Source organism: Danio rerio, chromosome 2 (assembly GCF_049306965.1).
Source record: "Danio rerio strain Tuebingen ecotype United States chromosome 2, GRCz12tu, whole genome shotgun sequence".
Lineage (NCBI taxonomy): Eukaryota > Metazoa > Chordata > Actinopteri > Cypriniformes > Danionidae > Danio > Danio rerio.
Window position 1 is genome coordinate 41,300,922 of NC_133177.1, and position 11,333 is coordinate 41,312,254.

Genomic DNA, 11,333 nt, shown 5'->3' on the forward strand with positions numbered 1-11,333 from the left:
TGGTATAACAAATTGTAAGTTTATAGAATTATGCCTCAGTACTGTGACCAACTCATACTTTAAAAGGGACCAAACTAATATCTATAATAATAATATAATTATTATATTTAAAAATATATCATTTATTAGACTTATTTGTTTATTGTTTATATCCTTGTTCTAACTGAGCCAGCGTGCAAAAACTGACATTTCTTATTAACACATTTATTGTTTTTCCTCAGTTAAATGCGATTTCAATTACAATGTAAAATAAAAGCAAGTTATATTTTGTCCATATGTGTCATTTTAATCCTTGCAATATGCTAATTCAAAAACAAGTAAAACATTTAGATGATATTTTCAGATACAAAAAAGGCCAAATACTTTACCCACTGCAATGGATTTTATGTAAAGTACAACTGATAAACGCCTTTCCAATAACTTGGAAGATTATAATGATAATCCATGTGACTACTAGTTATGGTCTTGGAGACTGGAGGTAGGGTCTAGCCAGAAGCTGGAAATGAAAGTTGTTTGGAGTTGTATGTTGCGATCTACAAATAATGAGAAGGAAATATGCAATTGCTTAATAGAGCATCAAAATGTTTAGTCTTGGTAAATGCATAAATGGTTACCTTGTGGGAGTGTTAACTGAGCTGGGTGTCCCTTTAAGATAAAAAGAGAACATAAACACACGATAAGTCTGAACAATATTCCCCACCTTGAGTGGACTCCTTTTACTTTACAAACACCTATAATGATATTTGAGTGATATGATTAGTAGTATGATAATATATCACTTACTGAAACTGCGGTCTGGTACTGAGCTCACGGTAGAAATAGAGATGGATGACCCTGTTGGTGTCTAGACCAAATGAGATGTAAAACAGGGTTATAAACACTTGTCTTGATAACTGGTCACATTTAACTAAACAAACTATATACTAAAATATAGCAGAGAAGTCTACTCACTGTCATCCCAGGTCTGGAATGTCTAAACCTCTCCAATGTGTCACCCGAACTTGCATGAAAATCAGAAATTAATTTCATTACTCTTACAAGGGGATTTCAAATCGACCAAATAAAAATGACTAAGATGATAGAATCCAACCTACCTGACAGCTCGAGAATGAGGTGTGACTGTGGAATGTGATGAGAATAAATATTTACAAAACAGTGTTTGCTTCAAGAAGGCAAGGGGTGCATCTCAATCAGCTCTCTAGGTTCTGAGGTCATGAATCAGTATGTTGTTGATACTGACAGTAGGCATGGGCCAGTATAAGATTCTGATGTTATGATAACCTTGAATAGAAATATCACGGTATTGTTATTACTGCTCTAAAATATGTTCTTTATAAATGTTACTTGTAAACTTTTTTTCCCCTTTAAACACAATATATTTTAAGAAACTTTAAAAATATTGTGGAGCAGTAAACATGCCAGGCTAAATAATTCAAATAATCATCGACTTCTGTCCTTGTTTGTTTCAAAAACACAGATTTATTTATAATTTAAAATGGCATCTTTTGATATCTTTTCTGCTGAGATACTGTTTAAAAAAAAAAAAAAAAAACAGCGTAAATAAAAAAATCTTACACATACCTTAGGAACGGTATAGCAGAAAATTTTGGAGGTTTTAAAACAATAACAACAACCTTGAAAATGTTTTTTGTCCCATGCCTAGCTGACAGTAAAAACAAGGAAGTCCTCTTTGTACATCTCCTCTAATATTCATGAACAACAACAACAGATCTCATATTTTACATATTCTTATAACATAAAATATCATTTTAAGAGTTCACACTTAGCTGATGAACTATCAAAAGCTTGTTTGGCATGCTGTCCCGGGAGAGAGCCCTGAGCTCAAGGGATCCTCGAGCCCAGGGCTCCTTCCCGTTCGCAGAGCAAGAAGGGAGCTTGAGTTCTGTGGATCTCAGAACTCCCCGGCTGCAGTAGCTAAGGGAACACGTGAGAAAAAGGGGGCTAGGCAAGTGCTTGATTGTTATGCATGATGTAAATCTTTGGATGGTGGGAGGAAACTGGAGAACACAGGGAAAACCCACACAGACACAGGGAGAATAAACAAACTCCTCACAGAACCACCCACCGGCCTGGCGGAACCAGGGTCGACAGTGTTCTTGATGTGAAGCTAACAGGGCTAACCACTGGGCCGCCGTGCCGCCCGATCTATGGTAAAGGAGGAGAATGGGGAGGAAGGGGTGTTTCTACCAAACGAAGATAAAGTGGACTGAAGACTGGTGTTATTTATAGTAGCTTAGGGCTCATATGATTGGAAGATCATAATTTGCTAATACGAGACCGGCTGGGATAAATCATGAGCATGTGATCCTTTTAATATCAGTTTATAAATAAACATCACTTCAAGTACACAACAGATAAATTGTTTAATATACCTACAACATTTCATCTATTAATTTATTAATGTTAAACAACCGTTTTTATATTCTTCTGTATTTGTCTATATATTTGTTTAAGCTTAAACATGAATATGGCAGTCAGTGCCAATAGCCTAGCGGTTAAGTTTGCTGACATATTGCAGTGTTTCTGGCATGAGGCTACCCACACTTTACCTGGTGATGTGAGGCTACCCACACTTTACAGGCTATAATCCAAATAAAGGTGAAACACCCCTAAAAATAATTACACACACACACACAGTTGAGTCAGAATAGTCAGAATTATTATACTTTGATTTTATTTTTTATTTCCTAAATTATGTTTAACAAAGCAATTTCATGTCTAATAATACTTTTTATACTTGAGAAAGTTTTATTTGTTGTATTTCGGCTGGAATTGAAGCAGTTTAAAAAAAAATTAAAACCATTTTAGTCAAAATTATTAGCCTCTTTAAGCTATACAAACCATTAACAGAACAAACCATCATTATACAATAACTTGCCTAATTAACCTAGTTTAGCCTTTAAATGTCACGTTAAGCTGTATAGAAGTGTCTTGAAAATTATTATTTACGGTCATCATGGCAAAGATAAAATATAGAGAATTAGAAATGAGTTATTACATCTATTGTTTAGAAATGTGATGAAAAAAAATCTTCTCTCCATTAAACAAAAAATGGGGAAAGAAATAAACAGGGGGCTAATAATTCAGACTTCAACTGATATATATATATATATATATATATGTGTGTGTGTGTGTTTGTGTCTGTTGTGTCATTAAGTGTGGTGAGCTGGTTCATGTGATTTATTTTTCATGCTTCAGAACTACCATTGAGGCAATATTGTGGATTTCAATGCTCCCTGATTTTTATGATGCATTGTGAAAATTTTAAGGTACTGAATGTTTCAGTGCACTGGGAGACTCCCTGATCCATGCCCTGACTACTCAACCAGTGATCTGACTGAGAGGCACCCAAAGTTTCAAACTCAAGCCATGAAACTTGCTACCTGGTGATGTGACAGCCACAGGAAGAATCATCCTTGGAGTTCCACTATAAATGGGAATAATATATTTAGATTTCATATATATTAGCTTATAGTGTATTATATTATAGCACCTAAACACAATTATCTGCATTTACCCGTTAATTGAAAGACTCCCAGGAGATGTCTGAGTGTGTATGGGGAGAAAAATTACAGGAAACATGAGAGAGAACGAAAGGTATAATGCAAGTGAGGTGGAGCGCGCAACAAGAAACTCTCACCCTCCTCTGAGAAAGAGGCTTCTTTAATTCTTCATTCTCCTGTTTCAGCTCAGACACTTGCCTTAAATAAAACAAAAGTAACTAAGCAGTCCTATTATTCAAGTGTTACTAAATATATATTTGAGGTCCAAGTCACACAAAGACCACCTGTAGCACTGGTCACGGACTTCTTTCAGCTTTCGCTCCAGTTCCACAGACCTGCTTCTGAAGAAAGCGATGACACGCTCTTTCTGCCTTTTCTGGAAAATTGCAATCTGAAACACATGTTTTTCTTAGGCCTTGAAGTTATTGTCACGTGATAAATTCAAGTTCAAGTTCCAGGGTTAACAAGACAATGTTTGGATTTCCTTGGCCTTTCAAATGCAGTGGGTTAAAATTTAAACTGGGCAGGATGAAATGAGTAAGACCTGTGCAATATGTTCCAGTCGAGTCTGAACAAGCTTCACTGGATCTTTGAAAAACATCTTTTCCTGAGGCTTCATCTACAGAAAATGAAAGGAATACGTGGGTGACTGTATAATAAAAAGGATGATTTCTTTAAGATACACTTGTTCTCTAACTAATAATAACAATGCAATAATTAAAACATTTAAACTGTAATTTTTCAGACCATCACTCTCATGTAACATGTAAGCAATCTAAAACAATGGTATTTTCTGCAATCTTTCATTACTACTTCTTAGTTACTAATGAAAACCTGTTAGCACGTAGGTCTGCCTATAGCTATCAAATTAGCTAGTTATTGAGTGGTTCCTTTTATACTTAATAGTAAGTAGTCTGCACAATACTGATATTCTCTGCATGCTTGATTAACATGCTTATTTTTTGTTAATACTGACAGACTATGAAAATGTTGATCTGCCTGTATGTTTCTGATGACAAACTTACTCTGAAATTTCAGTTGCCATATGAAATGTCTCTATTCTCTTTCAGTACAGAACTGTATTCATCACTCAAAACGAGTTTAACCACCTAGCCCACATCCAGTGTGGACCAGGAGACCCTCAGGGTGAGCTTTGAAGATTGGGGGTGGGTAAAAATATGGTTCCCAGGGCAGACCAGACACACCAAGGCTCCCTGTGGATCAAGACCTGCTGACTGTGTGAAATGAGCACTTGTTCATCGGTGTGATTTAAACTCACCTGCTCAGATATGTGTAGGTAGTTGCAGCTGGCATGACAAACTCTGCACTGACCTTTAGGAGAACACAGACTTAATTGAACCACGCTACTTTCTCTAATAAAAGTATAAACAGGACATTAATTCACGACTTACTTGAATTCACGCAGTTCTCACAAAATATATGGCCACAAGAGGATACCGCGAACTTTTTCCCCTCCCTCACAAAACAGTTGTTACAGTGAAACCAGTTCATTTCACCACTGTGGAGACCAAACATTAACGTATACATGTGCTTTGTATATTTACCGTGACGTAAAGCTAGCAATTTTCTCATTACTCTGATGAGATTACCTCAAGTTTACAATGACAATTCAGCAGAAGCTAGTGGATTCACGGCCTACCGTCAAGTTAGTGAGAGTCACACTTAATCCAACAGATGGCGCCAAAAAGAAACCGTTAAATGGCAGTTCAACGACGACAAACTCGACGCCATCTAGTGGTCAGTTCCGTGAAGGTAACTTCATACATTTTGTACACATCATTTGGAAGTTGAAATGCCCAATGAACAAACCATTGGTTTCCCACACACACACAAAAATAAAATTATTATAGTCATAACTTAACCATCTTGCTGCGCGTATTAATTGCATTTGTTATGATTAATTGCCCTACCAATCAAGACTACAATGTAAATAATGATCAATTAGTCCTGACAGAAAGGTAACAAACAATGTTGATATTCTAACTTAATTTTAGAAGTTAGAAGGGCTGTTTTAAGTCAGTTGACTCAAGGTTAATTTGATTTAGATTAAATCTTTGCGGTGCACATTTAATTGAACATCCATTTCATTATTATTTAGGAAGTTCATAATTATGAATCATTTAAGCAAACTTTCATTCACGGAGCAAGAAACACCATTAAGCTTATTTTGCTCTGCAGAAATAGGATCAAGTTTATTTCAATAAAATGAATAACACCAGAATCATTTGAACAGTTTATTAATTTTAATAAACAGTTTAACAGGAACAGAAAGAACTCAACCCTTAGGGTGTCCAAAGCAGCTCCAGTTGCATGGAGAACAATCTGAAATAATTCAACAAATTAATAAAAAATAAATAAAAACTCAAAAGCAATTTAAATAAAGGGTACAAACCTGGACATGCCTAAAAAGGTATTTGACACTGTAATCACTTTGTAATAACCAGAGGCCCAAGCATAGATATTGCAGAGGAACCTGTAGATCACGCAACCAGATTATGTTCAGTACTAACACTTAAAATGACCAACTGTTCATCTTTATACCATTGAAAACACTAAACGCACCTGCTGTTATTTCCCTTTTCTTTGTTCCTTGACAACTAGTGTCACAACAGCTGCAGAGAGAACTCTGGGAAGGATCATCCAACAACACCCATCTGCAAAGAGAGAGAGAGAGCCTATTTGTAATACAAGGTAAACCAATTTGCATTCAAGTTAGACTCAATTGTATGAATTTAGGAATGTCAAGCAATTAAATATTCATACTGTGAGCTGGCACTGTCATATTGACATGCCTTCTTGCTACTGTCCAGAGCTTGAGGGTCCCATGCCACAAGTCTGCAGTGCAGGTAGATCTGAAGATGACATACATTTGTAATAAGGAAAGCGGTTTCCAAAAAAAAAAAAAAATAATAATAATAATAATAATTTAAAGCCAACTTACATCTTGCCCTGTGGCAAATCTGAAAGCTTGAAGACCTAATCGGATCTCTGAAAGCTGGTTTCTTGGCAGAAATCTAGAGTTTGTCTTTTTGCTGTCTACCAGACATCTTAAAAACAAACAGGTGGTTTATCAATTCCAAAATAAAGATATTAATCCACCAATCTTGAAAATTGTTTTAGAATAAAGCACACAATATTCAAACACATACCCGCTATTTGTAATTAGTGGGTGAATGAGAGACTCTGGACTCAATATTGGTGTTGTAGTGGCCCAACATTCATCCAAGAACAGTATTAAAGGCTGATGGCCCAATTGTTCAACAGAGGCGGAAATTGGAATTGTTGAGCCTAGAGAAAATGTTGTGGAAGTGGCCAAACCACTGAAGTCATCTACAAAAATAGAAAGCATCAGAAAGATCATTAAAATGGTCAAGAGGTTAATTCAAGAACATTTCACTGAGTTTATACCCACCATTCATAAGAGTCAAGTGAAAGGCCAAACCCCCCTGGCCATATGTTTGAAACGCCAGAGGATCATACAAAGGAGGAGACCACTCTTTTGGCCTGAGGGGAAGTCAATGGTTTAGATTTATAGTTATCAGAAGATCAAGACAGTGGAGCATATTGGTTTAAAGTTACACATTCTAAAATGGACAAAGCAATCACCTTTCAAAAACACATGCCACTGGATAAGACACAGTTTCAGCCACAGAAGTGATCTCAGTCTCAAATACAATCCCACCCATTGTCACCTAAGAAGAGGAAGAGAATGTGAACTTTGAGAAAAAGATTGAACTCTATGGGTTTCCATTTATTTATTTGAAAAAAATGAAAAAAAAAAAATCAGTATTGCTACACTTTTTTCTAAATGAATCTCAAATAAGACCAAGGTAAAAGGAGACCTGAATTTAGTTTTTTTTTTTTTAATGGTAATTATGGGGTTTAAACCAAGTACCACTTTACTCAAGCCATTAACTAATAGTTATGGGTTCAATGAATTAAGTGAACTTATTTAAACTCACCAGCCTCCTAATGTCACAGGCCCCAAATTCAGCATGAAACACTGCTTCGGACCCTTGAGCGTTCACAGATGCTCGAGATGGAGGGCAGCTCCCCAACCGGAGAAGAAATGGATCTATTTGAGAGACTACTTCACTCCATTGCACAGAAACAGAGTTTTCGCCGCAGTTCAGAGTGATTGCTAAAGGAAAGTAAATTTGGGTATTAGCTTAGAATCAGTTTGTGCAACAAATGTTAAAATCATTGTCCAACATAAACACTGCATTCTCATAAAAGGTGTAAATTACCTGCTCGTGCCACTATGGAAAAAGCCAGACAAAGCAAGACTACAAGTATCAAAAAGGACTGCATTGTGACGATGTACTCGCATCTTCTTTCAGGAAATACTTATGCACTTCGAATGCTAATTAACCTAATTAAAGGAGTCAAATGTGGTAAGCATTGATTGCGTGAGCTTAATTAACATCAGCTGCTAATGATTCATTTCTGATGATCACACGATGTTGGTTGTTCACAACTCAAGTGTCATTTTCAAATGATTTTTATTTTAAAAAATAAGAGGAATTTTCCATAGACTAGGGGTGTCCAAACTCGGTCTTGGAGGGCAGGTGTCATGCAAAGTTTAGTTCCAACCCCAATAAGACACACCTGGGCTAGCTATCAAGCTCTTACAAGGCTTTCTAGAACATCCCTGCAAGCGTTTTGAAGTTGGAGCTAAAATCTGCAGGAGGACATCAGACTCCAGGACAGAGTTTAGACACCCATGGTATAGACCCTTTTGAGGGATGTAAACATTAGCATTAGTTCAAACCTATTTTCATGTTTTATATTTTTAATTTTCATAGCTTCCAAGAATACAAAAAGTTAACATTTTTATAATGACAATTCTTTTAATTCCAAGTTATGATTGAACTGCCTCCAATAACAGTTATGAAGTAGTTTCAAAACAATTAGGATATGTTCATTGGATAATGACATAACATTAAAATGGTCTATTTGCTACCAACCTAGTGGGTTAGTTTTGTATTCCTGCTGAACAGTGTTAATTAGAATCACCTACTTACATTTTAATAACCTTACATTAATTATTCATTAATTAATTAAAGCATTACAAAAGGTTGCAAAAAAATGAGCTACATAAAAAGTGTTTAAATATTTTTATTTTGCACAACAACTCTCAAACTTTTCAGACAATTCTCAAACCTTTTCCTCACCATATGCTATTACACACTGAATTCTATAACATCCAACCTTTCTTAGGATTTACCATTTTTACATTGACATTTTATGACAAGCATTTAAAGACAGAGTCACGTTTCACAGTTTTTAATAGACAATGTAAAAAAGATGGAGCAGTAAAGAAAATAATCTGAAAATGGCAGCTCTTCATGACTCCTGATGAAGAATCCAGCACCTAGGAATAGACAAAGCGTTATTCCAGTTCACTAGCCAATCATGTATCTCAGCCATATTATATACAAATTAAACACCACTGACTCATCAAATATTTACAGCCTCACCAGACAGAACCTCAGCCTACAGAAGAAAAACAAACTACTATAATATACTATATTATAATATAAGTGAACCATTTGACAATTCTAAAGCATAAACCTTTTTCTGAGAGAAGAAACAGACAGTTGGGGCAGAAATTACTGGGACTCCTCAGTAAAAGTCAAAGGTCCTAACACAGATTTTAACACCAGTCCTTGAGGTGCTGCAATCCAAACACACTGAATGTTAACAAACTCACATTAAAATGGTTTACTGCATCTTTGGTTTAGAACTAATATGCTTTTGATTTACCAAAATCTGCATCCTTCTTTTCACGACCACTGCAGGTTGAGTCACAGCACTGGCAAAGAGAATTCTGAAATGGATCATCTAAAAGCTCCCACCTATGAATAAAAAAATAAATAAATATGCCTTAAAGTATATATAAAAAAAAATAAAATAAAAAAAAAGCATAGATACTAAAAGCATTTAATACCAATCAGATATTTACTTACTCTCCTGTGGCTTTATTATAATTGCACGCCTTCTTCGTTTTATTGAGGTCATCAGGATCCCATGCAATTAACTTGCAATGGATGTAAACCTGCAGGAAAAGAACAAGCAGCAACAAATTCAGATGTTTAAGAACTTGACAAGTTTCAAACAAGAGACTCACTCACCTCTTGTCCCACAGCAAATGTGAAAGCTTGAAGGTGAAGCATAATCGAAGAAGATTGAAACCTTGGTAAAAACCTGGAGAAACTCTTCTTCCCATCTACAAGACACCTGTAATGGGTTCATGTTGTCAGCTGTGGAATTACGTTCACTAATCTGCAAATATATACTGTCTATTTCAATTATTACAAACATACACACCCTTTATTAGTGATGAGTGGGTGTATAAGTGTATCTGCGTTCATTTCGGGTGTTGCAGATGCTACACATTCCTCCAGAAACAGTACCAGTGGCTGATGGCCTTGCTGGTCAACAGCAGCCCATATAGGTACAAAAGATCCCAAAGGAAAGACTGTGGATTCTGCCGGACCACTGAAATCATCTGAATAGAAGGTTTTAAGACAAGTTATCATTAGGAGATCAATCAGTTAACAGACAAAGGTTTTTCTCCATACTTACGATTGAGGATTGCCATTTGAAAGGCTAGTTGCCCATAACCTTGTATTTCGCCAGTAGAAAGACTCTGGAAGGCAGGAGTCCAACCTTTTGGACTTAAGATCGAATATGGTTATTGTACTTCACCAACGAGAATGATTTTGCCACAGTGTTGTGACCTTACCTGTCATATACACATCTAACTGGATAGGTAAAAGCTGGAGGGTAAGGTTTGGGCAATGGCCTGTAAGTTAGTTGGTTTTCGTACACTAAGGATTTCCACGTTGACTAAATGAAATAGAAAAATAAAGTTTATTAACAAGTTTTCAGGATTGAGTGATAAAAAAAAATCCATGAAACAAACTTACGATCCGTCTGAAGCCGCACGCACTGAATGGATAGTGAAATTCTGCATATGCTCCATCTTGCGTCATGTTAGAGAACACTGAAGGAAAGCAGCTACCCAAGAATAGACGAGCAGGATTTGCAGTCATCGTTTTCTCCAATTTCCACTTGACATGAACAGAATGGTCCTTGCAATTAACTTGTATATCTGGAAAAAAATGACAGAGGTGGAACTTAATAGTTTTTAGAGTTAAAGAAAACTGAACAACTCTGGCATCAGTTTGGTTACAAAGCAAGTACTAATTAGCAGGTCAAGCATCTTGGATCAGAATTCAAGTCCGCTAGCCCTGCTGAGGAAATCAATATTGGCTGGTAAGGTAAATTTTGAAGCTAGTGTGCTAGTTTCAATGCTGGTCTTTTCAGTAGGAGGTTAGACTATAAAATATGGTGGTTAGTCAACCAGCTAACAAACAAATAAACAACTTTTCCCACAACATGTTTCATAACTCCTTTTTCTTAACAATAGATCAACTTTTTTTAGTGCAGTAATAAACATTACCACCATTACTTTCGTCAGACTCAAATGCTGTGGCAACTGCAAAAACAAAAAGCCACAGGCAATTCATGGTCGGGTAGCGCAGACCAAGGAGGTGCCAACCAAACGCTCTCTGTAAAAAGAAGCTGAACTCTGTTTCTCCTCATCAGTAAAGTTAATTTATAACACCTGGCAACTAGGAAATAACAGCGTTTACTTTTGAACTAAACCATTTTCTGGTTTACACTTCTGCATTATCATTAGTTATACATTTGAGCAATATACAATTCTTTAAATGATTTTGGCAGCATTTTATTTGACTTTCATTTATTTCAACGAGACGA

The 11,333-nt window shown here is 36.1% G+C and overlaps 2 protein-coding genes and 2 long non-coding RNA genes across 9 annotated transcripts; 1 reads left to right on the plus strand and 3 right to left on the minus strand.

Moving 5' to 3' along the window:
- Positions 1 to 109: 109 nt before the first annotated feature.
- LOC108179942 (E3 ubiquitin-protein ligase RNF212B) lies at positions 110 to 5,248 on the minus strand. 3 transcript variants are annotated; one of them, XR_011006886.2, is made up of 13 exons: positions 5,135 to 5,245; positions 4,937 to 5,043; positions 4,804 to 4,856; positions 4,069 to 4,143; positions 3,809 to 3,915; positions 3,662 to 3,722; positions 3,539 to 3,567; positions 3,405 to 3,448; positions 1,095 to 1,119; positions 952 to 1,000; positions 784 to 844; positions 615 to 645; positions 110 to 533 (listed from the first exon to the last, which is right to left on the minus strand). It is a non-coding gene; the product is annotated as an E3 ubiquitin-protein ligase RNF212B (long non-coding RNA). The 3 variants fall into 3 exon arrangements; XR_012393392.1 differs by having other exon boundaries at positions 183 to 533; positions 5,185 to 5,248; XR_012393393.1 differs by lacking the exon at positions 5,135 to 5,245 and having other exon boundaries at positions 185 to 533; positions 4,069 to 4,173; positions 4,937 to 4,958.
- LOC141378613 (uncharacterized) lies at positions 4,956 to 6,196 on the plus strand. The gene is made up of 2 exons (XR_012393490.1): positions 4,956 to 5,297; positions 6,147 to 6,196. It is a non-coding gene; the product is annotated as an uncharacterized lncRNA (long non-coding RNA).
- zp3f.1 (zona pellucida glycoprotein 3f, tandem duplicate 1) lies at positions 5,767 to 7,884 on the minus strand. Its single transcript, NM_001007180.5, has 10 exons — positions 7,793 to 7,884; positions 7,508 to 7,686; positions 7,152 to 7,237; positions 6,958 to 7,049; positions 6,695 to 6,875; positions 6,487 to 6,592; positions 6,309 to 6,397; positions 6,108 to 6,199; positions 5,938 to 6,018; positions 5,767 to 5,867 (listed from the first exon to the last, which is right to left on the minus strand). The coding sequence occupies exons 1-9, from the start codon at positions 7,854 to 7,856 to the stop codon at positions 5,972 to 5,974; spliced, it is 936 nt and encodes a 311-aa protein (NP_001007181.2). The 5' UTR covers positions 7,857 to 7,884; the 3' UTR covers positions 5,767 to 5,867; positions 5,938 to 5,971.
- A 645-nt stretch (positions 7,885 to 8,529) lies between these two features.
- Positions 8,530 to 11,155, minus strand: zp3f.2 (zona pellucida glycoprotein 3f, tandem duplicate 2). 4 transcript variants are annotated; one of them, XR_012384098.1, is made up of 11 exons: positions 11,023 to 11,144; positions 10,478 to 10,662; positions 10,294 to 10,397; positions 10,134 to 10,225; positions 9,876 to 10,056; positions 9,680 to 9,785; positions 9,515 to 9,603; positions 9,312 to 9,403; positions 9,120 to 9,222; positions 9,003 to 9,041; positions 8,648 to 8,919 (listed from the first exon to the last, which is right to left on the minus strand). XR_012384098.1 is itself a non-coding variant. In NM_001007179.3 (10 exons), the coding sequence occupies exons 1-9, from the start codon at positions 11,078 to 11,080 to the stop codon at positions 9,158 to 9,160; spliced, it is 981 nt and encodes a 326-aa protein (NP_001007180.3). In that variant the 5' UTR covers positions 11,081 to 11,155; the 3' UTR covers positions 8,530 to 8,919; positions 9,120 to 9,157. The 4 variants fall into 4 exon arrangements, 2 of the variants coding, with proteins under 2 accessions (NP_001007180.3, XP_073766170.1); XR_012384090.1 differs by having other exon boundaries at positions 11,014 to 11,144; NM_001007179.3 differs by lacking the exon at positions 9,003 to 9,041 and having other exon boundaries at positions 8,530 to 8,919; positions 11,014 to 11,155.
- Positions 11,156 to 11,333: the final 178 nt, after the last annotated feature.